This window comes from Saccoglossus kowalevskii, chromosome 21 (assembly GCF_978046115.1).
Source record: "Saccoglossus kowalevskii chromosome 21, keSacKowa6.1, whole genome shotgun sequence".
Lineage (NCBI taxonomy): Eukaryota > Metazoa > Hemichordata > Enteropneusta > Harrimaniidae > Saccoglossus > Saccoglossus kowalevskii.
In genome coordinates this window covers 17,946,110-17,959,406 of record NC_140661.1, presented here as the reverse complement: position 1 = coordinate 17,959,406, position 13,297 = coordinate 17,946,110, and the positions used below count along the sequence as shown (strand labels likewise).

The following is a 13,297-nucleotide window of genomic DNA, read 5'->3' as shown; positions in this document are numbered from 1 at the left end:
ATCGGGTAAGGATGACAGCAATTCAGACAAAGATAATATTTCTGGATATCTGAGGACGAGATCAGTTGGCACAGGATCACTGGGATGTCTCTCAACTTTTCATGCAAATTAACGATTTCATTACAGATACAAAGAGCTGATAACCCCGCTATTGTCCTTGCAAGTGAGGTGTAGATGGGAGTATGACAGTTAGAGACGTACATATTATTTTGCTATTTATATTTTAATTATATTTTCTGAATTCAGTAAAATACATTGCAGTTTTCTCATTTAAATATACTGTAAATCACTCTGGCAGTGCTATATCAGACAAACAGTTAATAAATGATTGGTACAGTCAAGCCTGTGGTAGAAACCACATTTATATAAAGACCAAGTACCCAATCCATAGTGACTACCTTTTGCCAGTGCCAATACAATATACATACAGTGTATGACGTCCAATGTGACCCTTAACCACCCTTTGGCAGCGATTTGGTCAAACAAACCTGTGTATAAAGGCCAAAAAGACAATTCTGTACATTAAACTTATTTAATTAAGAAACTTATTTTCAAAAATATGTTGACACTAAGAATTATTGTCATATTAGTATACATAAATAAGTTAATTAACCTCCACATACAGACTAAAAATTTATAAGTAATTTGGATGGTCACTATACACAGGTTTGACTGTACACCCCCTCACATATAGCAATGGATAATTTAATATAATGTGAAGGCAAATGTATCATACTATCAAAGATGATAAACTTTCAGAAAAACATCTTTCCAAAACATCATGGCCTCTAGTGACAAAGATGGAATATGTCCTTAAAAAAAGAAAGCCACACAAATAACTTTGTTTGATTATATAGCCATTCGTATTTAGACTACGATAAAACTGTATTTTATATTATAATAACACCCACATATCAAAACAATATGCATGTGAATACTTCTTCTTACACCTAGCACTGTAGTGGTTCATCAATAGAGGGTGCTGTTTATAGGCATGCATTGTTTAGCCATTTCTAACCATGTCTTATCAACCAATAAAGTTTTCTTATTGGCTACAGGGATTCAGTTTTACATGCAATGCAAAAATATCATTACGACTGCTCAATACATTTTCGTGAAAGTCCTTGGGTGTTTTTTTTTATTTATATTTTGCAAATAGATTGCTTATTGCTATGCAAGGTCATGAAAAGAAAATTTAAAGAACAAAAAATGTGAGTCATGAACCAAATTCTTAAGATAAACAATATATAAATTTTTTGTGAATTGTAGGGTTAATAAATGTGACTCTATAAGGAAAAGCAAAAAATGATCTGTTCAATTAGAAAATTCTTTTCCAATTTTTATGAAACTCGGGATAAAAAAGCGTGGTACAGACCTATTTGCAATGATATGATAGTTTCTGTAGTTTGTCCTATGCTAGTATTCTGCACGTCCATTTTCAAACCCACTGTACTCAACAAACTCATTACATTATTCTGTGTTTTACTATAACATTTTCACCATGGGAAATGTTTTTGGTTTGCAAATCTGATGAAGTCTGTGAAGACTTAACCCCATGAAAAACTAAATGTCCCTGCACAAATAAACTTTTGGGACCTTTATCCAAATTTGTCACTTATGAAACCATATGATTTACAGCAATTCATTATAACTGACTTTTCAATAAATTATAAAATAATTTGGTCAAAACCAGCATTTGTGGAAGTGGAATACACAAAGGAACAAAATAACATCCATAAAACCAAAGTAACAACAATATTAATGTGTACTTTTTAACATTACATAAAATTGTAAAACCCTACAAATAAGGACAGAAATGATTGTAACCACATTCAGACCAATGTCTGCACTTTGCTCAGAATAAAAAAAATAGTTCAGAATTTGTCAAATAATGACATTACAATTATTAATAAAATAATAATGTTCAATACAGAATTTGTATGCGTATTTTGCATATTTACAAGTATTTTTCTATAGTCATTTTGGATCAAATTGACGTAATTACTTCAGGTCTTTATATAACATTTTGAAAAAAATCTGTGAAAATTGTACACAATCTTATTTGGTGAATAGGGTTAAAGCGAGAGGGTCGTCACCTGCGCACATGCGGGAATTGAGTCCTAAGCGACGATAACAACACACGCTAAAAACGCAAAAGCTTATGGGTAGACGCTTGTTATAATGACACGCCATGGCCATCTGATGCATGCGCAGGTGACGACTCCCTCGCTTTAAAATAATAAATGTGAGAATTTTGCATTATACCATTAAGCACCAGTCAACTTTCGGCACAATCTACAAAATGATTGTGTCAAAAATTTAAAGTAATATGTAAAACAGTCTATATTGACCCAAAATGATGATGAAATTTAGTGACTATTTTACAAAATGTTTGCACTGAATTTGGAGAGGGAAATATATCTGGTAGAGTTAAGTAATTTTTAAGTAAAGTATAAGTGCTAGTCATGCACAACAAGACAATAGAAAACAAAAAGTATAAGAAATGGAAACTTGAATTGTACTTTTTTTATTCATATATTAAAAGCAAAATGATTTCGCTGATTATACATACTAATTTTTATTTAAGTCTAAATAAAAACGCGAGAGTCTAAATTTGTGCGGAATGTAGAATATATTGACGTTTTTTTAGAATGTCCAACAGCTGATAATACTTTCATTTAATTGTCTATAGTAAGTAATGTCATGTGTACCTGCCATTTTAGCACCTATACTAGCCATTTTGGAAACACCTCTTGCTACATGAAATTACCTGTAACCAATACGTTTAGAAACTACACTAGCCATTTTAGCACATACTTTTCACAAATATTAGAAATAGGAGGATGACAACCTGCATTGGTTTGCATCAAAATGGTTCAACAAATAACATTTTGTGATTACACAAACTGACATACAAGACCAGGATATATTGTATAATAAATCATTTGAGTCGCCATAAGACTTCAAAAAATGCTACAGATTCATCTGCTGCCTTGAATAATATTATCATTTGGTGCAGATTGTTCATCTTCAAGTCCCACATCAGCCACATCCCTACATGCAGCTTCAAAACTATTCAGATAGTCATCTACGGTGTGAAGACTACTCGTCGGTGAATGCATTGAACTGCATGTAGATGAAGTAGTACTTTGATTGATGGTAAAATCTTCGTACCGTGCTGGCAAAGTAAATGGTGAAGGTGCAACTCTCTTTGGTATGTACGTAAAAAGTTCTTTAGATGCACGTGGACTCGTCATCATCACTGACGATTGAACAACTCGTTCTTCAATCAAGGTTTCTAAGAATTTATCCACTTGTCGCAATGAGAGAGAATTATGAAGTGTTTCAAGTGGACGAATAGAAGGCACCATTGAGTAGTTATCCATACCTTAAAATGGAGGAATGAATAAATGTGAAAATTTACAAGTTACTGACAAGCGAATAGGGAAATAATAAAGTTTTTCAAAGGAATTATAAATGCAAACAACTGAAATTGTGATAAGAGGGATAGACACGTTTTTTGTTTCACAAATAGTGTTTCCTTCTCTCTCATCAAGTTCACTGTTTCAAACGTCAAGATTACGTCAAGGTCAGAGAAACAGTGCAATGTGATGACGAGAGGAGAATGGAAAAATATTTGTGGAATGCCAAGAGCCATTTGCATCTTGTGGCTATTGTCAAAAAATATATGTTCATGTGTAACCTATTGTACAATGTCCAAGTGCCCTGAATGAACAAAAGTGGTCAATGCAAATTACCAGACAAGGTAAACAATTAGAAGCAACTGGTAAGCAGCTTTAATTAATTTATATCGTCATTTTTTTACCAAAACTTATGTATATTGAGCAGTTGTCTAAAAACTAAAAAAACAAACATACTGAATACCCTAGCATTGAGTAAAACTAAGGTAAATATGCAAGCTGTTCAAGCGTCAGTTCATAAGTGTTAAAAAAGATGTAAAAAAAGCGTTTTACAGCGCCACACACTCACACATGGATATAGATCAAGTCCAGTTTTCAGAATTTTTGTGAAGCAAAAAAACATATTTACCAATGATCTCATTCATGCAATGAGTCGAGCATTACAGCTTTGCAGCATAATTATATCGTGTCACATTATAGCAAGTAGCGTATGGTAGTCACATTATAGCAAGTAGTGTATGGTAGTCACATTACACCAAGTAGTGTATGGTAGTCACATTATAGCAAGTAGTGTATGGTAGTCACATTATAGCAAGTAGTGTATGGTAGTCACATTATAGCAAGTAGCGTATGGTAGTCACATTATAGCAAGTAGTGTATGGTAGTCACATTACACCAAGTAGCGTATGGTAGTCACATTATAGCAAGTAGTGTATGGTAGTCACATAGCAAGTAGCGTATAGTAGTCACACTATAGCAAGTAGCGTATGATAGTCACATTATAGCAAGTAGTGTATGGTAGTCACATTACACCAAGTAGTGTATGGTAGTCACATTATAGCAAGTAGTGTATGGTAGTCACATTATAGCAAGTAGCGTATGGTAGTCACATTATAGCAAGTATTGTATGGTAGTCACATTATAGCAAGTATTGTATGGTAGTCACATTATAGCAAGTAGCATATGGTAGTCACATAGCAAGTAGCGTATGGTAGTCACATTATAGCAAGTAGCGTATGGTAGTCACATTATAGCAAGTAGTGTGTGGTAGTCACATTAGAGCAAGTATTGTATGGTAGTCACATTATAGCAAGTAGCGTACGGTAGTCACATTATAGCAAGTAGCGTACGGTAGTCACATTATAGCAAGTAGTGTATGCTAGTCATATTATAGCAAGTAGTGTATGCTAGTCACATTATAGCAAGTAGTGTATGGTAGTCACATTACACCAAGTAGTGTATGGTAGTCACATTACACCAAGTAGTGTATGGTAGTCACATTATAGCAAGTAGCGTATGGTAGTCACATTATAGCAAGTAGTGTATAGTAGTCACATTATAGCAAGTAGTGTATGGTAGTCACATTATAGCAAGTAGTGTATGGTAGTCACATTATAGCAAGTAGTGTATGGTAGTCACATTATAGCAAGTAGCGTATGGTAGTCACATTATAGCAAGTAGTGTATGGTAGTCACATTACACCAAGTAGTGTATGGTAGTCACATTATAGCAAGTAGTGTATGGTAGTCACATTATAGCAAGTAGTGTATGGTAGTCACATTATAGCAAGTAGCGTATGGTAGTCACATTATAGCAAGTAGTGTATGGTAGTCACATTACACCAAGTAGCGTATGGTAGTCACATTATAGCAAGTAGTGTATGGTAGTCACATAGCAAGTAGCGTATAGTAGTCACACTATAGCAAGTAGCGTATGATAGTCACATTATAGCAAGTAGCGTATGGTAGTCACATTATAGCAAGTAGTGTATGGTAGTCACATTACACCAAGTAGCGTATGGTAGTCACATTATAGCAAGTAGTGTATGGTAGTCACATAGCAAGTAGCGTATGGTAGTTACATTATAGCAAGTAGTGTATGGTAGTCACATTATAGCAAGTAGTGTATAGTAGTCACATTATAGCAAGTAGTGTATGGTAGTCACATTATAGCAAGTAGTGTATGGTAGTCACATTATAGCAAGTAGCGTATGGTAGTCACATTATAGCAAGTAGTGTATGGTAGTCACATAGCAAGTAGTGTATGGTAGTCACATTATAGCAAGTAGCGTATGATAGTCACATTATAGCAAGTAGTGTATGGTAGTCACATTATAGCAAGTAGTGTATGGTAGTCACATTATAGCAAGTAGCGTATGGTAGTTACATTATAGCAAGTAGCGTATGATAGTCACATTATAGCAAGTAGCGTATGATAGTCACATTATAGCAAGTAGTGTATGGTAGTCACATAGCAAGTAGTGTATGGTAGTCACATTATAGCAAGTAGCGTATGATAGTCACATTATAGCAAGTAGTGTATGGTAGTCACATTATAGCAAGTAGTGTATGGTAGTCACATTATAGCAAGTAGTGTATGGTAGTCACATTATAGCAAGTAGCGTATGGTAGTTACATTATAGCAAGTAGCGTTTGATAGTCACATTATAGCAAGTAGTGTATGGTAGTCACATTATAGCAAGTAGCGTATGGTAGTCACACTATAGCAAGTAGTGTATGGTAGTCACATTATAGCAAGTATTGTATGGTAGTCACATTATAGCAAGTAGTGTATGGTAGTCACATTATAGCAAGTAGTGTATGGTAGTCACATTATAGCAAGTAGTGTATGGTAGTCACATTATAGCAAGTAGCGTATGGTAGTTACATTATAGCAAGTAGCGTATGATAGTCACATTATAGCAAGTAGCGTATAGTAGTCACATTATAGCAAGTAGCGTATAGTAGTCACATTATAGCAAGTAGCGTATAGTAGTCACATTATAGCAAGTAGCGTATAGTAGTCACATTATAGCAAGTAGCGTATGGTAGTCACACTACAGCAAGTAGTGTATGGTAGTCACACTATAGCAAGTAGCGTATGGTAGTCACATTATAGCAAGTAGCGTATAGTAGTCACATTATAGCAAGTAGCGTATAGTAGTCACATTATAGCAAGTAGCGTATAGTAGTCACATTATAGCAAGTAGCGTATAGTAGTCACATTATAGCAAGTAGCGTATGGTAGTCACACTACAGCAAGTAGTGTATGGTAGTCACACTACAGCAAGTAGTGTATGGTAGTCACACTACAGCAAGTAGTGTATGGTAGTCACACTACAGCAAGTAGTGTATGGTAGTCACACTACAGCAAGTAGTGTATGGTAGTCACATTATAGCAAGTAGTGTATGGTAGTCACATTATAGCAAGTAGCGTATAGTAGTCACATTATAGCAAGCAGCGTATGGTAGTCACATTATAGCAAGTAGTGTATGGTAGTCACATTATAGCAAGTAGCGTATGGTAGTCACATTAAAGCAAGTAGTGTATGGTAGTCACATTATAGCAAGTAGTGTATGGTAGTCACATTATAGCAAGTAGCGTATAGTAGTCACATTATAGCAAGTAGCGTATAGTAGTCACATTATAGCAAGTAGCGTATGGTAGTCACACTACAGCAAGTAGTGTATGGTAGTCACATAGCAAGTAGCGTATGGTAGTTACATTATAGCAAGTAGCGTATGGTAGTCACACTACAGCAAGTAGTGTATGGTAGTCACACTACAGCAAGTAGTGTATGGTAGTCACACTACAGCAAGTAGTGTATGGTAGTCACACTACAGCAAGTAGTGTATGGTAGTCACATTATAGCAAGTAGTGTATGGTAGTCACATTATAGCAAGTAGCGTATAGTAGTCACATTATAGCAAGCAGCGTATGGTAGTCACATTATAGCAAGTAGTGTATGGTAGTCACATTATAGCAAGTAGCGTATGGTAGTCACATTATAGCAAGTAGTGTATGGTAGTCACATTATAGCAAGTAGTGTATGGTAGTCACATTATAGCAAGTAGCGTATAGTAGTCACATTATAGCAAGCAGCGTATGGTAGTCACATTATAGCAAGTAGGGTATGGTAGTCACATTATAGCAAGTAGTGTATGGTAGTCACATTATAGCAAGTAGTGTATGGTAGTCACATTATAGCAAGTAGTGTATGGTAGTCACATTAGAGCAAGCACCAATCTCCATCTGTGACTCACATAGATACATAACTCTTCTTGCAGTAATCACTTATTAATAAGTTATTTGATATGTTAACTTAAAAAAAAAACATAACATGAAATAACCATAATTATAATCCATTTTTGTAACCACATACCCCTCTCCCTATAGTTATAATTATAGTTTTAACTGGTAATTACTATATGCAGGCAAGAGAATCACTGAAGCAGCGGCAAGCAGGACTTTAATTACATGACAAAGTGTAGTGTGGTATTATTCTTGACTGCAGATCACACTTTATAGCTGTGCCATGGAAAGTTATGGGGTGTTCACATGCTATGAGTGTTATTGTTACAGGAAAGTGCGATGAAACCTGTGGGTTCAACATGAGTGGCTACGTCAAGTACATGACTATTAGTTTAAAGTGTTTATATGACTTTGATGAGAATATCATCACTAACATTCCATTGTTAGTTGTATGGTACTTGGATAAGACACCATCAAGAATTATTATTTTCATGTTGTCACGTCATTAAAACTAGAAACTCTTTGTGAAATTGAGTGAAACACTGGTTAAAGGAAATTTGTTTTAAAGATATTCAGATAGATAGCCATGAGGATGGAAAGGATAAAAGCTAGGAGTATATAGAGCATTCAGATGATGTAACATCACCAAATAGTTTGAGCTAATTAAAAATGCAACCAATCGGGAGAATTAAGATACTGGTAAGAGTTGTCTTGGAGTTTGATTCTATAGCTGGGTTGACTATGCTTTGGAAATATTGAGAGATGGGTGTAAATTGCTACTAACGAATGGGGAAATGAAAAAAAGGTGAAAGCTTACATTTAGTTTATTACTACAGATCAAAGAAAGAAACATCAAAGGAAGCTTAAAAAGCAACTCCCGTGTGCTGTGTACTGAAGTCAAGGGTAGAAAAATAATCAAAAATGAATAACCTCTTTTATAAAATCATAAATATTGTCTATTACGGTCTAATCCCATTTGGCCTAATAATGCTGAGGAGACTAAACATTTAACCTTCAAGTTCTAAGAAAGGTAAACATGCTAACCACTACATCAAAGTCACTTCAATGTTCAACTGCAGATGACAATGGACATTCAATATTCAAAAACAACGGTAGCTTTATTTTATAAAAAGTGGAGCTAAAAAGCCCAATCCCATTATGATATGTTCAAAATGTACACGTGTGGGTAAATTAATTAATTAAATACAGTTACTGTAAAATACTTTATTTTAGCTGGATTTAATTTTCGCTTAATAGACATTTTTGGTGATTTGTATGGAATTTATTTTCACTGATTTTTGACAAGGTGACTGAATCATTCCTTCAGCGAAAATAACGAAAATTAATTCCAAGCGAAAATAAAGTATTCCACAGTAGTTGAACTGTAGTGTTAATAGCTTTCGAACTAAGTGTCAAGCATCTTTCTAGTAAGTTTAATCATACCGGTATATTAATTGCCATAATCAAAAAAACATTGTGAAAATTAAAGAAAATTAGAAATAGTTAATTTGACTGACTTTTGTATGAGAATTTTGACATAAGAGTACATACTTAAAATAACAGCACAAAAACAATAACATGGAAAACACAAATCTGCAAATTTATATGAATTAAATTAAATTTCCAAAATGTCTAATCATATAAACAAACGATGTTATAAATAATTCACAAAAGAAAAAAAAATTGGAATGTGGATTATCTCAAAAAACCACTAAAGCCTGACGGATAAGTGGTTCTTGAGATGGGACAGGCAGACAGACAAGACAGGGTGAACTCAGAGACTCCCTTTCATACATGGGAGTGAATAACTGTTAGTCTTACCAGACAAAAGAGCAGGGAGGACACCATAGGAGTAATTTCTTCTAAATCCATCCATCATGGTAAAGTCAGGCACACTACTAGATGCAGCACTAAGAAGATCCTTACTAAATAAACTACTTTGAGATCCTGTTGACATGACATGACATGCAAGTGTGGTCATGAAAGACATCTACCATGAAATAACGAGTTTGTGCAGTAATGAATTTATCATGTATTTTCCAACACTTCAAGTTCAAGTTCATAATATTCTGATCTTATCAACTGACACATCTGTCAAAGGCATGAAATTAATAGGTAAAGCCAATAGACAATCAACAATAATTACATGTAGATTGGCTGAGATACATGTTGTTTTGAATTGCAAAACAGATTTTAGATTTCCTTACTACCATGTTAGCAGGAAGGGTTGTAAAAATTCAGCATGGAGTGTTACTTTTAAAAAGTTTACCCGAATGTGTTTTCATTCCCATAGTTTGTTGGTGAGAAACAAATTATTTCCACCTAGAATTGGTGAGAAAAGGCAATCAATCGACTTGAGAGTGAATTCTTACCAATAAAACTGGTGAGAATACATCACATTCTCACTGACAAATTGGTGTGAATATTATTCTCTACAGTTCTGTTTAGCGAAAATTCAGTAGCAAGCTTCATTCTCATCAACTGATAGTGTAAACTGCTCCAAAGTGACTGGTTCATACAGAATTTCCACAACCCCCCCTTGCGCAAACATATATTAGGAATACAAAAAAAAATTTTGTGTGATTTTTTTTTTAAATCCAAGACTGTTCAAACCCATTATAAAAGAGAAAGTGCAAGAGAGCAGGAACATATTGGAAAAGGAACATCATTTTAAAGAAGCTAGTTAAACTAAATTGGTTTTAGTCATCATGCACTTACTGACTCCATGTCCCAGCTATAAAAAAATGAAGAGTTGGAAAATCTTGTAATGTGCAAAGGTAGGAGTACATACAAGTGGTATAAGTATATTAACATAGACAGTAATTGTAAGAATATCTGCGTAAAAAACACATACAGGGCCCTGGTGGAGTATAATGGATAATAATAGAATATCTAAGGAAACAAACACATAGGACGTGTATAATGGCTAATATGCTAATTAATAGAATATCTAAGTGAACAAACATACAGATGGTGTATAATGGCTAATATGCTAATTAATAGAATATCTAAGTGAACAAACATACAGATGGTGTATAATGGCTAATATGCTAATTAATAGAATATCTAAAGAAACAAACATACATGTGGTGTATATTGGCTAATATGCTAATTAATAGAATATCTAAGTGAACAAACATACAGATGGTATATAATGGCTAATATGCTAATTAATAGAATATCTAAGTGAACAAACATACAGATGGTGTATAATGACTAATATGCTAATTAATAGAATATCTAAGTGAACAAACATACAGATGGTGTATAATGACTAATATGCTAATTAATAGAATATCTAAGGAAACAAACATACAAGTGGTGTATAATGGCTAATATGCTAATTAATAGAATATCTAAGGAAACAAACATACAGGTAGTGTATAATGGCTAATATGCTAATTAATAGAATATCTAAGTGAACAAACATACAGGTAGTGTATAATGGCTAACATGCTAATTAATAGAATATCTAAGGAAACAAAGATACAAGTGATGTATAATGGCTAATATGCTAATTAATTGAATATCTAAGTGAACAAACATACAGGTAGTGTATAATGGCTAATATGCTAATTAATAGAATATCTAAGTGAACAAACATACAGATGGTGTATAATGGCTAATATGCTAATTAATAGAATATCTAAGGAAACAAACAAACATACAAGTGATGTATAATGGCTAATATGCTAATTAATAGAATATCTAAGGAAACAAACATACACGTGATGTATAATGGTTAATTTGCTAATTAATAGAATATCCAAGTGAACAAACATACAAGTGGTGTATAATGGCTAATATGCTAATTAATAGAATATCTAAGTGAACAAACATACAGATGGTGTATAATGGCTAATATGCTAATTAATAGAATATTTAAGGAAACAAACATACAAGTGATGTATAATGGCTAATATGCTAATTAATGGAATATCTAAGTGAACAAACATACAAGTGGTGTATAATGGCTAATATGCTAATTAATAGAATATCTAAGTGAACAAACATACAAGTGATGTATAATGCCTAATATGCTAATTAATAGAATATCCGAGTAAAGAAACATACAGGTGGTGTATAATGGCTAATACGCTAATAAATGGAATATCCGAGTAAAGAAACATACAGGTGGTGTATAATGACTAATATGCTAATTAATGGAATAATTGAGTAAAGAAACATACAGATGGTGTATAATGGCTAATATGCTAATAAATGGAATAATTGAGTAAAGAAACATACAGATGGTGTATAATGACTAATATGCTAATTAATGGAATAATTGAGTAAAGAAACATACAGATGGTGTATAATGGCTAATATGCTAATTAATGGAATAATTGAGTAAAGAAACATACAGATGGTGTATAATGGCTAATATGCTAATTAATTGAATATCTAAGTGAATAAACATACAAGTGGTGTATAATGGCTAATATGTTATTTAATAGAATATCTAAGTGAACAAACATACAGATGGTGTATAATGGCTAATATGCTAATTAATAGAATATCTAAGTGAACAAACATACAGATGGTGTATAATGGCTAATATACTAATTAATAGAATATCTAAGTGAGCAAACATACAGGTGGTGTATAATGACTAATATGCTAATTAATGGAATAATTGAGTAAAGAAACATACAGATGGTGTATAATGGCTAATATGCTAATAAATGGAATAATTGAGTAAAGAAACATACAGATGGTGTATAATGACTAATATGCTAATTAATGGAATAATTGAGTAAAGAAACATACAGATGGTGTATAATGGCTAATATGCTAATTAATGGAATAATTGAGTAAAGAAACATACAGATGGTGTATAATGGCTAATATGCTAATTAATTGAATATCTAAGTGAATAAACATACAAGTGGTGTATAATGGCTAATATGTTATTTAATAGAATATCTAAGTGAACAAACATACAGATGGTGTATAATGGCTAATATGCTAATTAATAGAATATCTAAGTGAACAAACATACAGATGGTGTATAATGGCTAATATACTAATTAATAGAATATCTAAGTGAGCAAACATACAGATGGTGTATAATGGCTAATATGCTAATTAATGGAATAATTGAGTAAACTAACATACAGATGGTGTATAATGGCTAATATGCTAATTAATGGAATAATTGAGTAAACAAACATACAGATGGTGTATAATGGCTAATATACTAATTAATAGAATATCTAAGTAAACAAACATACAGGTGGTGTATAATGGCTAATATGCTAATTAATAGAATATCTAAGTAAACAAAAATACAAGTGGTGTATAATGGCTAATATGCTAATTAATAGAATATCTAAGTGAACAAACATACAGATGGTGTATAATGGCTAATATGCTAATTAATGGAATAATTGAGTAAAGAAACATACAGTGGTGTATAATGGCTAATATACTAATTAATGGAATAATTGAGTAATGAAACATACAGATGGTGTATAATGGCTAATATGCTAATTAATGGAATAATTGAGTAAACAAACATACAGATGGTGTATAATGGCTAATATGCTAATTAATGGAATAATTGAGTAAACAAACATACAGATGGTGTATAATGGCTAATATGCTAATTAATAGAATATTCT

At 32.9% G+C, this 13,297-nt stretch overlaps 1 protein-coding gene across 1 annotated transcript in view; it reads right to left on the bottom strand.

Annotated features, from left to right (window-relative positions):
- Positions 1-204: 204 nt before the first annotated feature.
- LOC102804963 (inositol hexakisphosphate and diphosphoinositol-pentakisphosphate kinase 2-like) overlaps positions 205-13,297 on the bottom strand; it is a 62,988-nt gene continuing 49,895 nt past the window's right edge. The window contains exons 22-23 of the mRNA XM_085495148.1: positions 9,495-9,620; positions 205-3,388 (exon numbers count right to left, since the gene is read on the bottom strand). Of these exons, the coding sequence (XP_085351274.1) occupies positions 2,982-3,388; positions 9,495-9,620 (533 nt within the window). The 3' untranslated portion in view covers positions 205-2,981. The remainder of the gene's footprint in view (positions 3,389-9,494; positions 9,621-13,297) is intronic.